Here is a 21,936-nt window from a genome sequence, read left to right on the forward strand (position 1 = left end):
GCAGGGACTCCACCCGAAGTCCAGCTCTAAAGAGCACATTCTATTTTACTACGGGGGAGACAAAACCTTCTGGACTCAGAAAATACCGTATTTCCCCATGTCTAAGACTCACCATTTTTGAAAAATTTGGGGTCTAAAAACTGGGTGCACCTTATACAGTGGTTGTAGATAATTTTTACTTGCATTTCCTGTTTTCGTGCCTATTGAGTTGTATGAATTTTATGAAAACTTGACTTCAATAACTAACTTTATGTAATTAAATTTTTTTTCAAATTTCAGGCCCCAAAATTAATGTGCGTATTATACCCAGGGAAATATGGTAAGCTGTACCCCTGCTGTGCCCATGGCAAACCAGTCCAGCATCTCCCATCCACCCGTGCCTCAGCATGGCCATGGCCTCCTAATGCTCCGACGCCCTGTCTGGACACGGTAGAAGCTGACCAGTCACTCAATCTCTGACATCTTCAGTCACACATCCTCCACAGGTGACCAATGAGGGGGTGGTCACCAGGCACAGTTAAGGAAGTGTGGACTCTGGCATCCACGACTTGGGTTTCAGCCCCAGCCCATCCTAGACCTATGCCATTTTTAACCTGTGCCGTCCTCTGGGACATTATCTACAGCAGCGGTTCTCAACCTGTGGGTCGTGACCCTGGCGGGGTCACCTAAAGCCATCAGAAAATACATAATGCGTATCAGGTATTTACATTCCGAATCATAACTGTAGCAAAATTACAGTTATGAAGTAGCCACCAAAATTATTTTTTGGTTTGGGGTCACCGCAACATGAGGAACTGTATTGCGGGGTCAAGGCATTAGAAAGGTTGAGAGCCACTGGTATACAGGGTCACAAGCATCATCAAACGACAGCGATAAAAGCAGCACTATGTAAACATCAGTGCCAACACCTTACCCAAACACTAGGAACTTTAGAATTTCTCCTCCGAGCTCAGTCCCCTTCTGACACCAAGTTCTTCCCCACCAGCACCGTGGGGAGTCGCCGCCACACACTTTGTGGCATGGTTGGAATGTACTAGAAGTCTCAGAAGGCCAGGCATGGCAGGCTCCCTCCGGAGGGCAGGCCTCCCCCTTCCTCGCCCCTCCCCCTTCCTCGCCCCTCCCCCTCGCTCCAGGGGTGTCTCTCCGTTTCTAAGCTCCAAGGACCCTCTCCTTTTGCCTCAGAAGCTTATCTCCTAAAGCCCATTTCTTCTGTGACTGTCTAAATAGATTTTCTTTGATAGTTTGAGTCTTTAAAAAAAAAAAAGTTAGGCTTCCACCAGCTGCTCATAGAAAGAGGCCGCTCCAGATATTTCCTCGTAAGGGATTTAGAAAGGGGTGTTGCATGTAGCCGATCATCAAACAGCTGAGGATCTGGAAAGGCCTGAAAGGGGGGCCCACCCTTCCTCCTACCACCTTGGGCATGGTCACTGACAACATCCGGTCTCAGCCCGCCCTATAAAACCTAGCTGATCTCACTGATGGGTGGTGGCACAGTCAATAGAGCGTCAACCTAGGATGCTGAGGGTCCCAGATTCAAAACCCTGAGGTCACCAGCTTGAGTGTGGGGTCACTGGCTTGAGCATGGGATCACTGACATGATCCCAAGGTAGCTGGCTGGCTTGAAGCCCAAGGTCGCTGGTTTGAGTGTGGGATCACTGACATGATCCCAAGGTCACTGGCTTGAGAGTCCCAGGTTGCTGGCTTGAAACCCAAGGTCACTGGCTCGAGTAAGGGGTCACTGGCTTGGCTGGAGCCCCCCCCCCAAGGCACACATGAGAGAGCAATCAATGAACAACTAAGAAGCCGCAACTACAAGTTGAGGCTTCTCATCTCTCTCCCTTCCTGTCTGTCTATCCCTCACTAAAAACAAACAAAAAACAGCTGATGTCTCATGACTCATCACTGAACCCTTCCTCCCTCACCTCCCTGCAGCCAGACTGAACCACTTGCGGAGCACAGACAGAGCAAACAAGCCCTAGCGCTCCTCACCCCCAATCTCCGCTTGTGCATCAAGCTAGGTCTCTCCGATTCTTCCAGCCTCAAGCGCTGCCCTCCCTAGGAAAACACCCTCCGCGCTCCACCCCTAAACTAGGTGCCCCGAGGGGCTCCCACAGCACTCCAGCCCCGCACCTCGGCCTCACCAGCAGCCACCCCTGGGAGCTGAGGACGGCCGCCTGGTTTCAATCTGGCCTTCGTCCCTGATGGTCCGAAGCCTCTCTTCCTCATACACCTTGGAACAGAAAATGTTAAAAAAAAAAAAAAAAACTATAATATAAATACCTCCACATTTAGGGCACTGATGATCTAATTAGTCCCTCCAAGAGCAGGATATTTCTTGAAATATGATCCAGATGTTCTATTAGTGCCTAAATAATTATAACACCACATACTAGCCATGCTAAGTAGTAGTTCTCAATGGTGATTCCCAGTGAATGAGAAAGTCCATCCGACTCCGACAGAGAGGGTCCCACCAAGTCACCTGGTGAGAAATCGTCAACTAAGCTTTCCCCTCAACGGTCAAGTAGTAAAATTACCTGATTTCCAATGCAATTAAAAACCGAACTTTCAGGAATTATCCAGCATGCATACAGAATCTTCACAAAAAATAAGTATCTGAACCTGAAACTAACAAAATAATATTGGATGTAAACTGTTAACTGAAAAACAAAATCAGAAAAAGAAAACAAGGATCTGAAAATTACTCAAAATCTAAACTGGAAAAAATTTTCATAATTTTTGATTGAACAATCAACACCAGAGAAACACAACACAAACATCACTAAAAGGGCCACAAGTCAAAACTGGGACTTTAGGTTCCAACAGAAAAATGAATGCTTGTGAAAAAAGTTTAACATGGGTTTCACATGTGGACGGAAAAAATCTGGTATCTTTTCAAAATCCTTTCCTAGGCTTGCAAAAAAAGGATTCTTACAAATGGAGTTTGAAAGCAAGCACCAGTAATAGCTACTGTGTCCATTTCTAAATTTCCAACTGCCATTTCCCATGTGGCCACAAGAGGGCAGCACAGCAAGACTTCACTCAGAAGAACAGGCCTGTGGGTTCTCAGGCCCAGAGCTGCCATTTCAGCACATGGATAGTGTTTGTTTTCCTAAACTTAACAAAATGGCTGAACAGCTTGGCAGAGCAAGTCTGTTGCTGGTGATGCTGGTGAAACCAAAATCTGGCAGAAACACTAAGCAATCTACATTGGAATTCCATCAAACTTACTTCCAGACTAAGTTCTTATCAATGACAGAACAGCTAACATTTTTGGAGTGTAAGGATCAAGAAAAGATCAAATTGTTAAATTCAGGAAAGTGTGCTGGGATTGCCAGAGTGTGGAAGCAGAGACAGGGAGGTAGTGATAGGGACCTTGTAGGGCTAGGAACAAAGGAAGACAAACATTTGCATTCCATTGGTTACAGACCCTTATCAGAAGTTTATGTTTGAAGTTCGCCAATGAGTTAGACCCAGCCCCTGTTGCTATGCTATGTGCAACTCCCTTAGCGAATAGGAAATCGCCATTTTTGCTTCTGTATTATGCTTGCTTACTTAGGATATATAAGGAACTAGCTGTAAGCGCCCGGGGCGGTTCCCATTTGCAGCTCGTACTGAGTAGGGTGTCTCCGACACCAGGGAATTCGCCACTGCACAGGTGAAACTGGCCAATAAAGTTACATCTATACCTACCTCTGAAAGTCTCCGACATTTGTTTTTTTTTTATTATACCCGGTGGATGCTTCATGGAGCACTTAGCGTATCAAACATATGCGAAAGTTCTCCTTTACCCGTTACAACGAAGACGATAAATATTCTCATTTTACAGAAGGCACTTAGCCCAAGTGTGTGTACGATGTCATCACCCCCACCCTCTTAATGGATTGCAGAATCCACACTACCTGACCTCTAAGTGGATCCCACCAAGTCATTCATACATTTGCTAGTTCAAAAATTATTAAGCCACCCAAAGCTGATGTAAAACAATTCCTTCTAGTAACTAACGTCAAAGGTCTTTAGGACCTCCTCCATCCTCCACCTCTAGCTCAAAACTGAGGATTCTGAAGACTAAGCCACATGCATTATAAACACGGTCAAAAGACAAGGGAAAGAGAAATTCCAATGTATACACAACAAAAAAATTATATACAAACCATGAAGAATTACACGTCAAAGAAAAACAAACAGAAAACTGGACAAAGAAAATGGACACGCAACTACTGAAAGAACTGAAAGGGACCCTCGCTGGCTGCTCAGTGTAGAGGGCCAGCACACGGGAGAGCGACCATCTGCTTCTCCCACTCCCTCCACCCCTGCCCTCCCGCAGCCAGTGGCTTGACTGGTTCAAGCATCAGCCCCAGGTGGGCGGCGCTAAGGACAGATAGTTCAGGTGATTCTCTAGCCACCAGCCCCATGCGGGGGTTACCAGGAGGACCACAGCCGGGGTACATATGGAGTCTATCTCCCCTCCTCTCAACTTAAAAAAATAAAATAATAAAAAACCTAAAATGGCAATAAATTTACAAAAAATAAACCTCACCAGTAATTTGGAATGTGTATATTACAACAGATTACTTTTATACTCATTTGCCTTGCAGAAGAATAGTTTGATAATATCAAATGATGGTGAAACAGTAGGAAAAATAGTCCTTGTGTACCATTATTGAAAAAGCACTCAGGAGACACTTTGGAAAGCACTGTGACATACATACCCAGTAAACCTCAAAACACCCACATAGGCCCTGGCCGGTTGGCTCAGCAGTGGAGCGTCGGCCTGGCGTGCAGAGGTCCCGGGTTCAATTCCCAGCCACGGCACACAGGAGAAGCGCCCATCTGCTTCTCCACCTCCCCCCTCCTTCCTCTCTGTCTCTCTCTTCCCCTCCCGCAGACAAGGCTCCATTGGAGCAGAGATGGCCCGGGCGCTGGGGATGGCTCCTTGGCCTCTGCCCCAGGCGCTGGAGTGGCTCTGGTTGAGACGGAGCAAGGCCCCAGAGGGGCAGAACATCGCCCCCTGGTGGGCAGAGCATCACCCCTGGTGGGAGTGCCAGGTGGATCCCGGTCGGGCGCATGCCGGAGTCTGTCTGTCTCTCCACGTTTCCAGCTTCAGAAAAGAAAAAAAAAAAAAAAAACACACGTAAATCGTGCAACTGACCCTATGAGCATATAACCTCCTGTCACACTGTCACACGTATGCCAGAGGTGGGACGTATGAAACTGTTCAGCGCTCGGCTCTCAAGTTTGACAAAAGAAAATAATATCAACTTCCATGTATGAAAAGTAAAAGTAAAACACGAACTATTCATACTATGCAATGTATGATGGCGGACTAGGGATGGGTTGTATCTATAAATAGCAACATGACAATTTCAAAACTACTGGGTTTTTTTGTTTTTTGTTTTTGTATTTTTCTGAAGCTAGAAACGGGGAGAGACAGACAGACTCCCGCATGCGCCCGACCAGGATCCATCTGGCACGCCCACCAGGGGGCGATTCTCTGCCCCTCCAGGGCATCACTCTGCGACAGCACTTTAGTGCCTGGGGCAGAGGCCAAGGAGCCATCCCCAGCACCCGGGCCATCTTTGCTCCCTCGGCTGCGGGAGGGGAAGAGGGAGACAGAGAGGAAGGAAAGGGGGAGGGGTGGAGAAGCAGATGGGCGCTTCTCCTGTGTGCCCTGGCCTGGAATCGAACCCGGGACTCCTGCACGCCAGGCCGACGCTCTACCACTGAGCCAACTGGCCAGGGCCTAAAACTACTGTTCTTAAGCACAAAATATATTATGTAAACCGTGTATATTTCAATGTTTTATATGCCAAGTTCACGAAAGTGCCTAAGGGAAAAGAGGTAAACTACATTTATCTAACTTGCTTAAAAGTTTAATTGTATTCTTGGCACTTTTCTGAATTTCTCAAAAAAAAGTCGACTAACATTACAGAATTGATCAGTATTCAGGAGCAGAATTTCCTAGGATTCGACAGTTCTTCTGGAAGTTGCCCTTACATTGGTAACACTATGGATCCTCTTTCTAGAAAAAGGTACATGTATAACAAAACTGCTGCTTAGAGTTTCAAGGGATAAAAGCCAGGTCTTGCCCTGGCCAGCTGGCTCAGTGAGCACTGGCTTGGCATGTGAATGTCCCAAGTTCAATTGTTGTTCTGGGCACATAGGAGAAGCGACCATCTGCTTCTCTACCCTTATTCCCCTTCTCTCTCTCTCTCTCTCTCTCCCCCTCCCTCCCTCCCAACCACAGTTATGGCTCAATTGGTTGAAAAGAGTTGGCCCTAGGCACTGAGGATGACTCCACTGAGTTAGTCTCTAACTCAGGTGCTAAAAACAGCTCTGTTGACAATCAACAACCCTAGATGGGCAGATCATCCCCAGTAAGATGGGGCTTGACGGGTGGATCCTGGTTGGGGCGCACACACGAGACCATCTTTCTGCCTCCCTTCCCCTCATTTTAAAAAAAGGGGGGGGCATGCCCCATCAGCACCTCTAAGATAGAGAAATCCAGTAATAAACACAAAGTGGAGGTAGCAGGGGAATCTATCCTTTTTTTTTTTTTTTTTTCATTTTTCTGAAGCTGGAAACAGGGAGAGACAGTCAGACTGACTCCTGCATGCGCCGGACCGGGATCCACCCGCACGCCCACCATGGGGCGACGCTCTGCCCACCAGGGGGCGATGCTCTGCCCATCCTGGGCGTCGCCATGTTGCGACCAGAGCCACTCTAGCGCCTGAGGCAGAGGCCACAGAGCCATCCCCAGCGCCCGGGCCATCTTTGCTCCAATGGAGCCTTGGCTGCGGGAGGGGAAGAGAGAGACAGAGAGGAAAGCGCGGCGGAGGGGTGGAGAAGCAAATGGGCGCTTCTCCTGTGTGCCCTGGCCGGGAATCGAACCCGGGTCCTCCGCACGCTAGGCCGACGCTCTACCGCTGAGCCAACCGGCCAGGGCCGGAATCTATCTTTTTAATGAATATGTTTCTAAAATTCCCAGCCAGCACTAGACAGAGGGCCTCATCATTTATCATGCTATTTAGGGCACATCAAAGATGGCACCCAGGCACACATATCATTAGGGGAAAATGAATTACAGGAAAAAGCCTTCATGTGGTACCGCTGGACAACCATGTCAAACACCCACGCAGTCCAGGCCTGGCAATGCATTAAGGATTATACAAAGGACAAGACAAGCTTTCTGCCCAGTTTCCCCCAAATTAAGATATCCCCCGAAAATAAGATCTACTGCAATTTTTTTCAAGCTTAGAAATATAAGGCCTCCCCTGAAAATGAGAACTAGTGCGTCTTTAGAAGCAAAAATTAATATAAGACACCGTCTTATTTTCAGGGAACCAGGGTACCTCTGTAAGGGCAGGTAAGACTCTGCACCCCACCAAGCAATTTAAAAGCATTCTGAGGGGAGTATCTTCCCTTTAATCCACCAGATCTCAAGTGATATATTCACATCCGTTTAGAACCCTGAGGGGAGATGGACTAGTTTGGCCAGGAACTCCTGTCAGCCCACTGAGTCTTGTCTTTATTAACTCGTAAGCTATAATCTTTAGAGGTTTTATAGCACAGCAACTGCAAAGTTCAAAGGGGATTTAAAAGGTGTGGCTGCTAACCTCCACAGCAGTAAGCAGCACTCAGGCCCCCAGTGTCGTAGGAAGTAGTGGGCTTCCGGGATCATGCCACAGACAAGACACAGAAGAGGCAAGGGTTCACAACTTCCGGAGTAACCACCAACATTTGCTGTGGCGGGCCATTCACTGAATGCTTTAGACCAGATGCTCGAGCACAGCGTTACTGAGGTTTGGGGCCAGGCAATCCTTTGTTGTGGGGCTGTCCTGTGTGTTGTAGGGTGCTTAGCAGCACCCCTGGCCTCTCACCCACTAGGTGACATTTGCCGCCCAGCCCCAACCACAAATATCTCCCAACACTGCCAAAAGTCACAGGGCTGGGGGCAGGGAGGACAGGGGATGTCCCTAGTCAAAAATCACTGCTCCCAAAGCATCATTTTAACTCTGACACATATTATACATTTAAGAACTAAGAGGACACACTGAATCCCAACATTGGCTAATAATGAGCTGTCCAAGCCCACCTGGACAGCTTCAGACTGACCTAACTACTAAAGCGCTAACATTAAAATATAATCAGGTGATGGCCGATTTTTCTAAGTGACTCGCATGCAAACTATGTAAGTTTAGGACTGAAAAACAAATCCGAAGCCAAGGCCAATATTCACAAAGGGAAGTCAAACTGCACAAGGACAAAGGTCTCTAGGACACCTCCCCAGCCCACCCAACTTCTCAGGCCACGCCCATGTTGCTTCCCAAGCAACCCAGGAGGGCCAGGCCAGCAGCTACCTTGTCATTTTAATCATCTGATGTAAAACTATGGCCTTTCAACAACAGTTTCCTGGCACTGGTCGCACCTATGATGCAGTGATTCCGAGCTTCTGGTTTCTTTAAAACGAGAGGTAAGACAGGCAGAGTACAGAACTATTCTAGACTTTTACTATGCAGCACAACCTAGAGTTTCCCCTTACTCGTGATCTGACAGTAAGTTTGGACAAGATGTTTAAGTGGAGCCCAACTGCCAAGTCGGACTCCAATTCTATCATTTCTTCTACCTGGGCCTTGGTTTTCTCATGTACAAAACAGAAATACTGATCATCCCCCACAGACTTAGGAGGATGAATCAAGTGAACAAATATCAAGGGCTCAGAACGGATCCCAGGCTCATGCACAGTAGTACTGTAGTAACAGCTACCACTGATTCTTCCCAAAGCAGTCAACTTAGTTTTCACTGAAAAATCTCACATTCATCATCTCATGTGTTGGCTGGACATTTCATTGAAATGCACAAATACAAGCACAATCAGCATAAACAAATGTGGTAAGTAGCTACAAATTCTTCTGAAGTATCTAAGTCACCTGAAGGGAGAGAACAGGCAGATGTTCTGTGGGGGTAAGGGGGGGACCACCCACAGACCCGCAGAGGAAGAGCATCAATGACAGTTCATTGGGGAGAGCTGGTTCCAGCCTAAAGGGGTTGCTAAGCAATTCTGCTACACTAACCCCCACATTAAATAAAATCGACATCAAAAAAGCCCTTAAAACATGCCTGACACAGTCAAGCACTCCATTAAAATGTAAATCTAACTCTGGTATTTTTCTATAAACTGTTCACCACATTCTCCTGTCCCTCCAAAATGAAAAGATCACAGGCGTTACCGGCACTGCTGGTCTAAAGAAATAATGCCAGGTGCACACCCCTGTGGCTCATCTACTTATCCTCTTCTCTTGCAAACAGCACTCCAACTGCTCCTCAGGGTAGCGGTGGCCACACCCACCAATACAGTCTCTGCTTTTAGACTGCACCTGCATCAGCTAGAGGGAAAGGGAGTTCTAGGAGGACTGGAACTGAATCCCAAGCTAATTCTGGAATCCAAGCTTGAGGAGGCAACTAAAAAGGAAGAGCTAGCGCTAGAACTTAAATCAACCTGAGATGAGGGCGGCCTGTCAGCACGCACGATTTAAAGGCACGCTGCAGCCAGACATGCAGAACATGGTGCAGAAACTTCCTCTTCCGTCAGAAACACACCGCACTCCTTAGCCTTTGGTTCCGGATTCCAAACTCCAGCTGCTGTTAAAACTGCCCTAAAACGGGAACTGAGAAAATAGGACAAGCAGGGGCAAGACCAAGGGTCAGAAAACAATAGGACAAGAGGTGCTCGGTCAGCAGTCTTGAGACACATGGAGAGACATGCAAACGTAGGGAAAGACATGCAAATTTGAACCACATGGACAGCTTTTAGGTTAACTCAATCCCAGGGGTTGAGTTGGCCATTGTTATTTTTAGAAGCTCTCCGAGGTCTGATATTAAAAAATAAATAAATAACTCAGTTGTGAGGTCAAAATTCAACCAAGTAAAACGTAAAGAACAATTCAGGAATGGGGCATCAATCCTTCTAGCAAGTGCAGAGGAGCCCAGAAAGGCTCCACAAAGTGCAAGGTTTTTAAAGGCTCATGGGGGGCAAGGAAAGAAATTAGTAGGGAATCCATTGTTTCAGGTTAGGCCCCCATCCAAAGGGGAAGTGATGAGCAGATTGCCTCTTCCTGCTGACCAGGAAATTCCAGGTTGGTAGGTGTAAAGTCACATTCCTGGGGAAGTTTGAAAGTTTAAGTAGAATCTGGCCTGTGGTGGTGCAGTATAGAGCATTTATCTGCAATGCTGAGGTTGCCGGTTCGAAACCCTGGGCTTGCCTGGTTAAAGCACATATGGGAGATGATGCTTCCTGCTCCTCCCCCCTTTTTCTCTCTCCCTATCTCTCTCTCTAAAAAGTCAAGAAATTAAAAATCTTTAACTAAAAAAGGTGTGGCCCTGGCCAGTTGGCTCAGTGGTAGAGCATTGGCCTGGCATGCAGAAGTCCCGAGTTCGATTCCCGGCCAAGGCACACAGAAGAGCCCATCTGCTTCTCCACCCCTCCCCCTCTCCTTCCTCTCTGTCTCTCTTCCCTTCCCTTCTCTTCCATTGCAGCAAAGTTGGCCCGGGCGCTGAGGATGGCTCTATGGCCTCTGCCTCAGGCGCTAGAATGGCTCTGATTGCAGCAGAGCGACGCCCCAGATGGGCAGAGCATCGCGCCTGGTGGGCATGCCGGGTGGATCCCGGCTGGGCGCATGCGGGAGTCTGTCCGACTGCCTCCCCATTTCCAACTTCAGAAAAATACAAAAAAAAAAAAAAAGGTGTAATCAGGTTAGAGATTAGGTCTTGGTTTGCTAGTGTGACATTTCACACAAGTGACCCTGTTTGGGGCCTGGTGTGTCTCTCTCTTTCTTTGTTTCTTTCTTTAAACACAACTGGCGCATTAACCATAAAGGAAAGGAAATTAAGTACAGGAAACCAAATACACAAATATCTAGACTAGCCAGTTCTAACATAATACACCAGAGACGGGAGGTATTACACGAAACCAAATGCACAGTGCTAAGGGGAAGACACCATGATTCCTAAAAACACGCTACAGCCAGCCAATATGAACAATGGTTGTAAATATTATTGCTGTTACGTTTACAACCAAATAGCACTGCGCCTTGGTATTCAACAACTCGCTCTACACAGCCTCAGAGGGGAAAAGGGCAGAGAAGGCAGGACAGGAACTGCTAGCTCCAGAGGGGGAGGGGCATTTGTTCAGAGCTACACCCCAGAGGACGGACTCAAATAAAAGGCTGCCCTTGGCCTGACCTGTGGTGGCGCAGTGGATAAAGCGTCAACCTGGAAACGCTGAGGTTGCCGGTTCAAAACCCTGGGCTTGCCTGGTCAAGGCACATATGGGAGTTGATGCTTCTTGCTCTTCCCCCTTCTCTCTCTCTCTCCCCTCTCTATAATGAATTAATAAAATCTTAAAAAAAAAAAAAAGGCTGCTCTAGTCCAGAAAAAGTAAGAGGCTCCCTTCAAAAGGCTGACGTTCACAGAAAAAAGTCCTAGGAGAGGACTGACTGCAAAGCACATGCAAAGTTTCAGTTAGCTAGAAGGAAGGGTAGTTGCCTCCTAAAATCACCTTAACCTAGACAGATACTTGTGGGAGAGCCAGACACCAACCGTGACCCTCAGGGACAACCTGGCTCGTAGAGGCTCAGAAAGTGCAAAAGGATAAGAAAAGGGTAAGAATGTAAGATAAAAAGGTATTCAAAATAAAATAACATTACTAATAGCTTACATTTACGGAGTGCTTTCAAAGTACCAAGCTCTTTGTTAAGCACTTTAGAGCAGGATGTTATTGAATCATCATAACCTAGTAAACGCTATCATCCACACTGTTAAAAAGAGTCAACTGCAAGTCCAGCGATGAGTATTTCACTGGCTAAATTGGGAGCATAGTTTTCAGTATTAAAGTGCGCACTACACTGGTGCCTATTACATACACAGCTCTCACCAGCACATTAGAAACAGTTCAACACATCACAAGTGACAACACAACTCACTAGACTTGAATCCAAAGTATAAAATCAGAACTATCCTTAGCATGATGCCTTAACCAGCCAGGGAGTTCTTCTACAACATTCACCCCTGAATTCCAGGGTGCCAACAATGGGGGCATCCCGGGAAAAAGAACTTCATACTTTCCAGTTTGAAATAAAATCTAGGAATGTCAGTGAAATATCAAAACAGGTGACCCTTAACCAAACATGTTCACAATAAAAAGCTAAATTGGAACTGTTCAGAAATGTAGCATGGACTGCTTCCATACATTGTGGTTGTCCGTGGTTTATAAAGTCATGCCCTGTCTGTCCCCCACCACGTAAACGGCACTCCAAGTCAGACAGTGCAGGGGAGCTGTCACTTGCCCTATCAATTCAAGTTTAGATTGAATAGGGGCAAAGGTCCTAAGAGACTCATCAACAATGTGTCCCAACCCTGGTATTTGAAGAGTTATTCTGCAAAAGTATAAATTTGACTTCAATTCCCAGGAAGGTTAGGATGCAGTCTCAGCTCTATAAAGCACCCAGAGAAAGTCAGCCAACAGTTATTTTTATTTGTATACAAAATAACATAGATGAGCCTGGCCTTTGGTGGCCCAGTGGATAAAGCGTCAACCTGGAAGGTTGAGGTCACCGGTTAGAAGCCCTGGGCTTGCCTGGTCAGGGCACATATGGGAGTTGAAGCTTCCTGCTCCTCCCCCTTTCCCTCCTCTCCCTTCTTTCTCTCTCTCTCTCTCTCTGAGTTGAAGCTTCCTGCTCCTCCCCCTTTCCCTCCTCTCCCTTCTTTCTCTCTCTCTCTCCTCTCTCTAAAATGAATGAAATCTTTTAAAAAATAAAACTAAATAACGCAGATAATTAAACTGTTAACTCACCTAGGTGGCCTGTGGCTAGTTAATAAAACCCAGAGATTTAACAACAAAGAAATAACACTTTACTTTGCTAAAGTGACCCCCACCCCATCAAGAAAGCCAAATGACTTCTTAAGGTCTTCAGAAAAAAGGTAAAAATTACTGTGTCACCCAGCAGTCAATTTTTGTCAGGAACAAGTTTTCTATACAACATTTTATGGGGAAAATAACTGGAGTTTGGAAATCACAGGTGGTCTCAAGATGTAGCATAAACGGGGGATTGCTGTACTTGGGGGTGGGGAGACTTAATTGTTAAATTTTGAGTTTCAGATATACCTTGAAGTATAATGCAATTACACTTTCCGGTTCACCTTTCAATCAACAACCTGCTAAATAAAACTTTTACAACTTTAATTCCCTATTAGTTTGCACATCTTCCTGTGATGACATAAATCTTTACATACAATGTTAACCTCCAAAGAGCCAAATATCAACTGGAAACTGATTTTCAAAACAAGAATCCAAAAGAGAGACAAGAGGAAAACAGAGATGGAATTAATGAACACAAGAGGAAAACAGAGATGGAATTAATGAACGGACTTAATTCTGGTTCTTTAAAAAGGTAATTGGCTCAAGTGGCATGCCAGCAATTCACAAATAAATTGCTGTAATATCAGATGTACTTTAACTCAAATATTAATGATCTCTATTTTAGGTAAACCATCTTCAGCAGAGCAGTTTAGATCCTGGCACATGACTACAATGCTACTTAATTCTATCTCACCTTTAGGAGTTAAAAAATGAGCATGAATTCAGCAAAAATGAAAGTGTTGATACAGTAATCTACTCTCAATAAACAAGGAAACTTTGTTCTTGTTGCTTCACATGCACTTTGAGAAGGTGGAAATACCGGTTAAAGATAAAATTCTAGAGTATTTGTCTGTAAGGCTGTTCAATGTGTTATAATTTATTTGACCATAAAATTGTAGAGAACATCACATACGGAACCTCTAATGAGAAAGTCTAGAAAACGGCCTGAAAATTCAGTTTTACCGGAAGTATTCATAAAATATCTGAAAAGTAACAAAATGATGAGAATCTACAAAAACCAATTATAATGAATTTTACTTTATACAAACTTTATTCAGAAATTTAACATATGCTCAGGTGAACACTTCTACCTGTACTAAGAAGGGTCACATCTCTTTCAAAGTGTTATTTTACTCAAAAAGTGCCTGACCTATGGCCAAAATTTCACTTCTGTTCCTGCTTAAAAAAATACTCCATAACGTAGAAATAAACTTGTTGGGTACAATAGAAAAACATTAATATAGCCTTACCTTCATGCTTAAACTCATTAGTTGAACCTGTATAATGTCATCATTGGTAAACTATTTTTTTTTTCAATCAGAAATCCTTGCAAGGGTTTCCAAACGTAGACAACGTATGTCACTATAGTATTTTTCCTAGTTTATCTGAACTGAATTAAAACTCCTAGAATGGGGACTCTGAGAAGTTTCCCAAGATTTTTCCATGTGATTCCACTATCAGCTAACTTTTGGGAGTCACTTTTCTTTACCACATGCTAGTAATATTTTAAAAGTGTTTTTACCTAACATATAATTTGCATAGAAATGGGTGTCTAATGCTGTATTCTATCTTTTTAGGTTAACCAAATATTTGCACTTACTAAACAAAGTCTTAAGATTCTGCTACTTAACTATCCCTGTTCATCTTAAAAGCAGGTCACTTAGCACATACTGACCTGAGCTTCTGACCTGTTTCTCTCAGTCACACGCCAATTCAGAAAATGTGTGGTACCAAGTAAAAATGCAGACATGTTCCTTTGTTTATGAGCCATGTATATATAACAACAGCTCTAACACCTGCTAAAACGTTTCAATTTAAATAAAAATGTCTCCTCCGACAATGAAATGGCTTGGATCAAGGGTAACAAAATTAAACTCACTGAACACACTGAACAGAAAAGGGGAGGAAAAGAAAGGTTCGCTAGAAAAGATAGCGAAAACTGTAGAAACTGGCAGGTTTTCGATGTGAAGGTTTCCAACGAGTGTCTTTTACTTACTCCAGAAGTAGAGACTCGTTTGGCTTTTGCGAACCAATGTCAACCAAATAAATACAATTGGGAAAGAAAAAAAAAGCAGCAGCTGCTGCTAAAAAGAAAACCATCCCCAGACTTCGGCAAAGGAATTCGTGCTGCAGGGTGTGGACGGCCCGACAGGGCGGAGAACCGCCAGGAGCGAGCTAGTTCAGGGAAGCGACCGCCCACCGGAAAGTCCCAGCTGGCGCTGCCCTCCCCCCCCTTCCTGGCCACGGCTGGCTGGGCGGAGAACAGGAAGCACCCGAGTTGCGCACGCAGCGCGACGTCACTGCGTCTACTCGTCTCGACGGCGAGGCGGCTGACGTCACGGGGCGGGGCCGACGCTGTTGACCTGCTGTTACCGGGCGTGCGCTCAACCAATCAGCTCTCGGCGCCGGCGCCGGCCGGCCTTTGAACTCGGCACGGCAACTTCCTGCTGTTTGGCGAGTACACAGTGCAATGCAGTATGTCTGTCAGCGCTGCGGCACAAAGGAACAGCCATTTTGTGACTGAGCTGGACCTGCACCAAGATGCCAGGGGCTCCCAGAGCTGCTTCCAGCGCTAAATACCGAGGTGCCCTTTATTTTAAGCACCAGAGGACCCAAAAAGGACAGGGGGGAGAAGATGAGATTTTGGTATTTCACGTTTCGATTAGCTTTATTTTCAAGTCTTCTCAAAACTCCCGATCCGTAAGAATTATCAGTGTCATAAAATGGCTGCCACACAAAAAACTGACTTTTAGAGTCCACAAGCAACTGCATTTGCCGTTTCTAAACACCCCCAGGGTTTTGGAATAACTGCTAAAAAGCTGATTAAGAAGCAGATGATTTTCACCACACCCCAGGTTATCAAAATAAATCTGGTTCCAAGGCAGACGATTTGGAAATCAATGTAATAAAAAGTTTCAGTTCTTAGGATAAATTGCAAAGGCGGAGGAGTCCTAGCCCTAGAACACAGAACTCTGTGTGCCCAGACACTTCCATCCTGTTCCCTTCTCTCCTGATTTCCCTCTGATATTACAGAAGTTAGCCCGACATGTAAAGTAGTTAGGTAAGTGTGTGGTATACATTTCACTTGCAGGTCTATCCCTGAAACTTTGTTTTAAATATTTAGAAACATTACAGGTATCCAGTAAGTTTATAATCTTACTTTTAGAAGTAAACTTTTTACTCCACGAAAATGATGCTATGCAAAGTGTAACATTATACTTAAATATTAACTGCAAAAGAATACAGGAGTAACTTACATAATCACTGGTAAATACTGCATGATTTCCAAAAAAAGAGGAAGCCTGCATTCAATCCCTTCAGACCTTAAAATTAATTCTCAGACCAAAGTTTACTTGATTTGCAAACTTCTCCCTTGCTCTCCAGCAAAAGTGGTTTTTGTAATGCTTCCTGAACACAGGACTTAGTGACACAGAAACAGGTCCTTAAAGGAAAAAGTCTGATGGATCAAGGAACCAAGTACAGTACTAGTTCAGGACAGTCTTGTATTTTAGCTCCCTAAAAATAAAGTAACATCACTACAATGAAACATCACTATTATCCTTTAGCTTTACAATTTTTAAAGGAAGAGATGTCATGATTATGTACATGCTTAAGGTATTCAATTTAACCATAATTCAAGGAAATTTAAAACTTAAATTAAAAATTTAAGAAACCTCAAAATGTTTTTGGACATTCATCAGGTACACAAATCAAAATATACTTGACAAAATGATCTGAAAGTACAGTGCATGCTTCTTGTTAGGCTGTAACCCCACTGTGCCTGTAGACAAACACATGACAACTTCAAAGTAGTTTTCCAGGTGCAGTAAATTATTAAAATAACAACAACACTGCTTGATTTTTAAATTAGAAAGCAGAGTTAACCACCAACCTTGCATAAGAAAGCCAAAACCCAGGTGAGACTATGCAAATCATACTCAAGGGAGTAACAATTTTAGGTACTGACCCTTTAGTAATTTGTCAAAGGTATGTGAGAATTCCTATTTCCTCAAATCACTGTTACTTTCCAGGGTAATCAGTTTAGGATTAGTAGAGAAGTCTTCTGTCCTAAACCTAACCTAGGTGATTAGGAGGGCATGTAAGATCAAAGGACAGCAGACCAAACTATGTGACAACTCAATTAGCAAAAGAATGTGGAAAGGTACTTTTGAAATCTCAAGTCAAAATATTTGTAGTCTGAGGAAAGGAATGAAATTCAACATCTGTAATAAACCACGTTAAAAACTTTCATATTTACTAACCCAATAAAGTATATTACTTATATAAAATTATAAACATAAAGGCAGAACTGGGAAGAGGAAAAAAAAATATCACATCACATCCTTGTTAACTAGATTAAAAATTCTTAACATAATAATTTATAAGAACACCCAAGAAATAACATGTGCTTTTAAAAATTAATGTGCAGACCATATAACAAAACATCTAAGACTTTATTACTTAGTCACTAATAAGGTTCTCCAATTAACATGAAACAAATCCTGTTTTGAACAGTACATTTGTAAGCTTCAGAAGGTAAAAAATTCCAGAAGACACTGTCGAAATAAATCAATAAGTGTAAAGCAGCTACAACTAAAGTGCCAGGGTAATATACTACATCTACCAACCAGAAAGCATTGTCTGAATATAAGTATACAAAAGTATATAAATGTAACCTCAAAATATTTTAAATAAAAAATATACTATTTTAATCACAGTAAGAAACACAAAGCAAAAGTACACTGACAGTACCCCAGGATTTCTGGGATCAGATTTAATTTCCTAAATGCAGGAACTGTAACCATCGACTAAAGGTTTTGATAAATTATATCAAAATTTCTTAAAATGTCAAAGGTATCAAAAGAAATAGAGAATCAAATAAAAATATAAACTGAGAGGCATCAGTCAAAGAGTCCTTTTAGCAATTTCCCTTTAAAATGCACATTTTTTCATTCATCTAACTTTCTCAAATGTCTATTTACTATAATTTACTACCACAAGGCTCCTCTATGGCCTTCAGTTCCAAGTTTGGGTACCCCAGCTTCTTCAAAGAAAAAATCTGCCTTGTATGTAAAATGGTGCAATGCAGCAATGGCTAAACCGACAAGGTCATTTTTCCACAGCACAAAAACCTAAAACTAAAATTTATGGACAGAGAAACTGTAGTTTTATCAAAAAGGCCCCCTTGAATAAAGGTACCTTACCTTTAGACTGCTGTAAGAGGCCTTAGTCAACTCAACTTTCATAAATTGCTACCAAAAAATTAGGGTGTGGCATATTAGCAATCTCAAGGTCATGCTTTAAAAAACGAATCCAAATTAGTATAATACTTAAAAAAACACAGACAGCTCTCCATGTCTGTCAAGGTAAACAATGTAAGCTAAGGTTTCCCAAAAAAAAGAAATAAGGAAGAAAGTTGATAGTTCATACCTCGATGCATTGCTGTGTGGCGAACTGTCCTCTTGGCTTTTGTCCTTATTTCTCATCATCTTTTAATTCTTAAAATTAAGGGGGAGGGGGAATCTGTGTTTGCTTTGAAGTCCTGTGCCCAGGTATTTACTGTCAAAAGTTGAAAGAAAGGTAAGGTCCCGGCTTCTATCGATGGCTTTATTATCAGGAACAAAGTCCTGACCATGTAACGATATTATTGTAATACAACAGCGGTAAGCACCGAAAACCAAAGTATTTCTATTTTTACCATTAAAAAAAAAAAAAAGATACAGGATAAACCGAACAGGGGAAATCATCTCTATCAATAAGGAAAGTTTCTCAAAGTAACACCCTGGATACAAATAACAATCTCTGAATCTTATTGCGTCATCCAGGAATTTCTCGTATTTACAGAAAATAAAGCAAACTTTAACATATAAATCTTTAAAATTATCACTAATGATCATGAACTTACCTGATCCATGTAGTAGGTCCAAAGCAAGAGTCCTATCTAGTAGTAGAAAAATATCAGATCGCAAATAATTAAAAATAAAAACAATTTTCCGATAAAAACCGAAAAATAAATAAAATAAGCCTCCAGTAGGTTAACTGGTCCCCAAAAATGAAGCAACAATTAAAATTAAAACGGGTGCGGAAGGAAAAAACCTCATTAGGAGAGCGCACAAAAATGGAGGTGCGCCATGGCTTCTAAGCTGGAAAACAACGACCTGAGCTCTCAGTACGGCTGCCTCTTTGCAACAAGGCACGAAAAGCAAGCTCCTAAAAGCTGCTTTCCTCCCTAAAAAAGGTTCCAATCGACCCCAGTAAGTCACTAGGAAAGGCAGGGGGCTGCGGGGGCCCCCTGAGGCTGCCCGAAAGTTAGGGAAAGTTGCGTAAAGTGAGGCGAAGGCAGGGAGCAGAGCGCGCTCTCTCTAAGGCACAGCCGCCATCTAGAGCCTCCTTCCCAGCTCTGAGCTCTGCCTTTGATTGACACTCTCTACATTTACCCCACAACTCAGGTGATGTACCATAGACCCACCCCTTCATCTCCACCAAAAAAAAAAAAAAGAAAAAAAGAAGAAAAAAAAAGATCTTCCATCCCTGGGAGCCTAAGGACCCCCACCCCCACACCTCCCTGCCCCTCCAGACCACCCCATCAAGGGGAGGGGGGAGGGTTTCTTAACCCCCTCTGGCTCAAGCACCCTTTTTAAGCCAGAGAGAAATGTAATTTGTTCCTTTTGTCTAAAGATCTGCTAAATATTTCAGTCCTTGAGCTAAAATAACTTCCTCTCTGGACAGGAAGTGGTGTTTTACAAAGCCATTTTGAAAAAGGGATAATTCTTAGAGAATTATAAGGTCATCTTAATACTAATCTTTTAAAAAAATTAAACCCCCCTGGGTAAAATGGTGTCTAAAAAGCAAAATCTTAATCTCATAAATTAAGTTCAAGTTTTGCCTTCTTTATGAAGCATAAAAATTAAATATAGACAGATTTTAGGGGGAATTTTCCAACCCAACTGGAAGAAAAGGGCACAACTCAAGAGCGCCTCCCTAGTGTTCAGTTGCATTAGAGCAAAAATTAATAAAACTAGTTTTTATTGGAGAATCTCAATTTTTCTTTGCACTTCCACAAAATTTTTTAAAATTATTCAACCTTGCAAACTTTACCCCCAAAAAATTCTCATAACAATAAATTTACTTCCCACATTGATTCAGGCAAAACAAAGTCATTAAATGGAACTACCACAGTCATCTTCAAATAAATCCAAGAAAGTCCACCTCCAAAACCAAGACAACACATATATCCCCACTCTTCCCTTGTATTTCAAATCAATTTCTAAGTATATACACATTTCAAAAATGGTTAATAACAATGGGTCAAATCTGACAGCAAGTTATCAAAAGTAATGTCACAGGGCAAATTCTCTTAAATTTCAAAACTGCAATGGAACAAAATTAATACTAATGCCAAGAACAAATTATTCAATACCCATTCTCTCAGAAAGCACCCAAGAAAACAATACATCCAAAAAAGAATCAAACTTCCCCTACTCAACATTATAATCTTCCAGAATAATGTCCTTTCCTCACTGAGGACATCCATTTTCAAAGACTACCCAACAAAAGCAACAAGTTGCATCTAGGTAATTGTAAAATCCATAATCAAAACCCAGTTTCAAGCCCATTCTTTCTACAAAGGATAATTTTGTATCAAAATCAAAATACAAAATTCCATTTTGATTTATACAAACCAACCACTTCCAATCAGTTTATGAGAACACATACTGCACATGTCCTGATGTGTGCTATATAGCACTTGACAATGATCACAAACCAAAGTATGGTTAACTTTTTCTCATCAAAAAAGCAATCAATCTAAAACTATTCCTGTGTAATGGCAAAATATTATCAACAACAAATTTGATCTAGCAAAATAAAGCCTACTACACATTTATAAATTGAGATCAGTTGATTATCAATAATTAAAATGCCAATATTCACCTGAAAATCAAATAGAAGTAATCTGTAATATGGTGTCATTCATTTATTTTAAAGTCCTAATTTTATAGTGTAAGAAAAATGCAGAATACCCATATTTTATATTTATATTATTGACAAGATTGCCACCAAATTTTCAGGTCTTTTATGAATACCCTAAAGAATATTTCCCTAATAAATCCAACACTTCTTCCCCTAACAGTGACTAAGGAAATAGGAGGCATCCATTTGATTTAAATGTTCAGACTAATATCCTATTGCAAGACAGTTTTATTTCCAATGTCAAGAAGCATAGGTTAAAAAGATCATTTTATCAACACAAAATAACTCCAAAATGCTGTTATCACTCTTCCAGAATCTTAAGACAAAAACATATTTTGCTTTCAAAGTTCCTTAAAATCACGTGGCAAGGTAAAGAGTCTATTATTACCCATTGGTCAGTTATTTTGCAAAATCTTTTAACAAACCATAAAACAGCATTTCAACCAAATGACCATCTCTAAAAGCACAGATAAATTTCCATAACGTTGTGGAGAGAAATCTTAATCAACCAAGTAAAATACTTCCCAGCACACCACTACATTTTACTAGCTTTATTCTGTGCACTTTACAGCTGGACAATTGTAAAAGCCAAAGTGTTATTTACGGCGATAACCAAACATTTAATTTAATCAATCTTAAGCTCAGAAGAAAAAAAAAAGGCCAAACTGAGAAATTTTAAAGTGTTAGAAATTTTATTAAAGTTAACATTCCACAAGGTCATATTCATACAAATCAAACTGAAAAAATTTCAGGCATACAAACTATCATCTCTGTTCAGGTGCCATCTTTCATCTTCAAATGTCAAAAATGGACTTGTTTTAATGGTACAAAAAGCCTTTAGAAAGTCAAATCCACTGTCCACTTGTGTTGGATAAGAAACCTATTGTCTTCATTTATTTCATGAAATCCACGTTAAAAGAACCCTGTCTTGGTTGTACATTATCACAGCATTCTTGCATTAATCCATTTTCCTCTATTCCCCACAGTGGACTGCCATCTTGATTTCTCAGTGGTAGGGTCCATTTGAGACTCTTCAAGCTGACTGGGTGCTT

General features: G+C 42.5%; 1 protein-coding gene across 3 annotated transcripts in view; it reads right to left on the reverse strand.

Moving 5' to 3' along the window:
* Nucleotides 1-19,392, reverse strand: part of CHD2 (chromodomain helicase DNA binding protein 2) — a 124,224-nt gene extending 104,832 nt beyond the window's left edge. For 2 of the 3 annotated variants that reach the window (XM_066240295.1, XM_066240293.1), the window contains exons 1-2: nt 18,344-18,475; nt 14,910-15,403 (exon numbers count right to left, since the gene is read on the reverse strand). In XM_066240295.1, the coding sequence (XP_066096392.1) occupies nt 14,910-15,013 (104 nt within the window). In that variant the 5' untranslated portion in view covers nt 15,014-15,403; nt 18,344-18,475. Of the gene's footprint in view, nt 1-14,909; nt 15,404-18,343; nt 18,476-18,818 lie in introns of those variants that run through there. The other variant, XM_066240294.1, reaches the window with a different exon arrangement.
* Between the last annotated feature and the right edge of the window lie 2,544 nt (nt 19,393-21,936).

This window comes from Saccopteryx bilineata, chromosome 7, assembly GCF_036850765.1.
Source record: "Saccopteryx bilineata isolate mSacBil1 chromosome 7, mSacBil1_pri_phased_curated, whole genome shotgun sequence".
NCBI classification, from domain to species: domain Eukaryota; kingdom Metazoa; phylum Chordata; class Mammalia; order Chiroptera; family Emballonuridae; genus Saccopteryx; species Saccopteryx bilineata.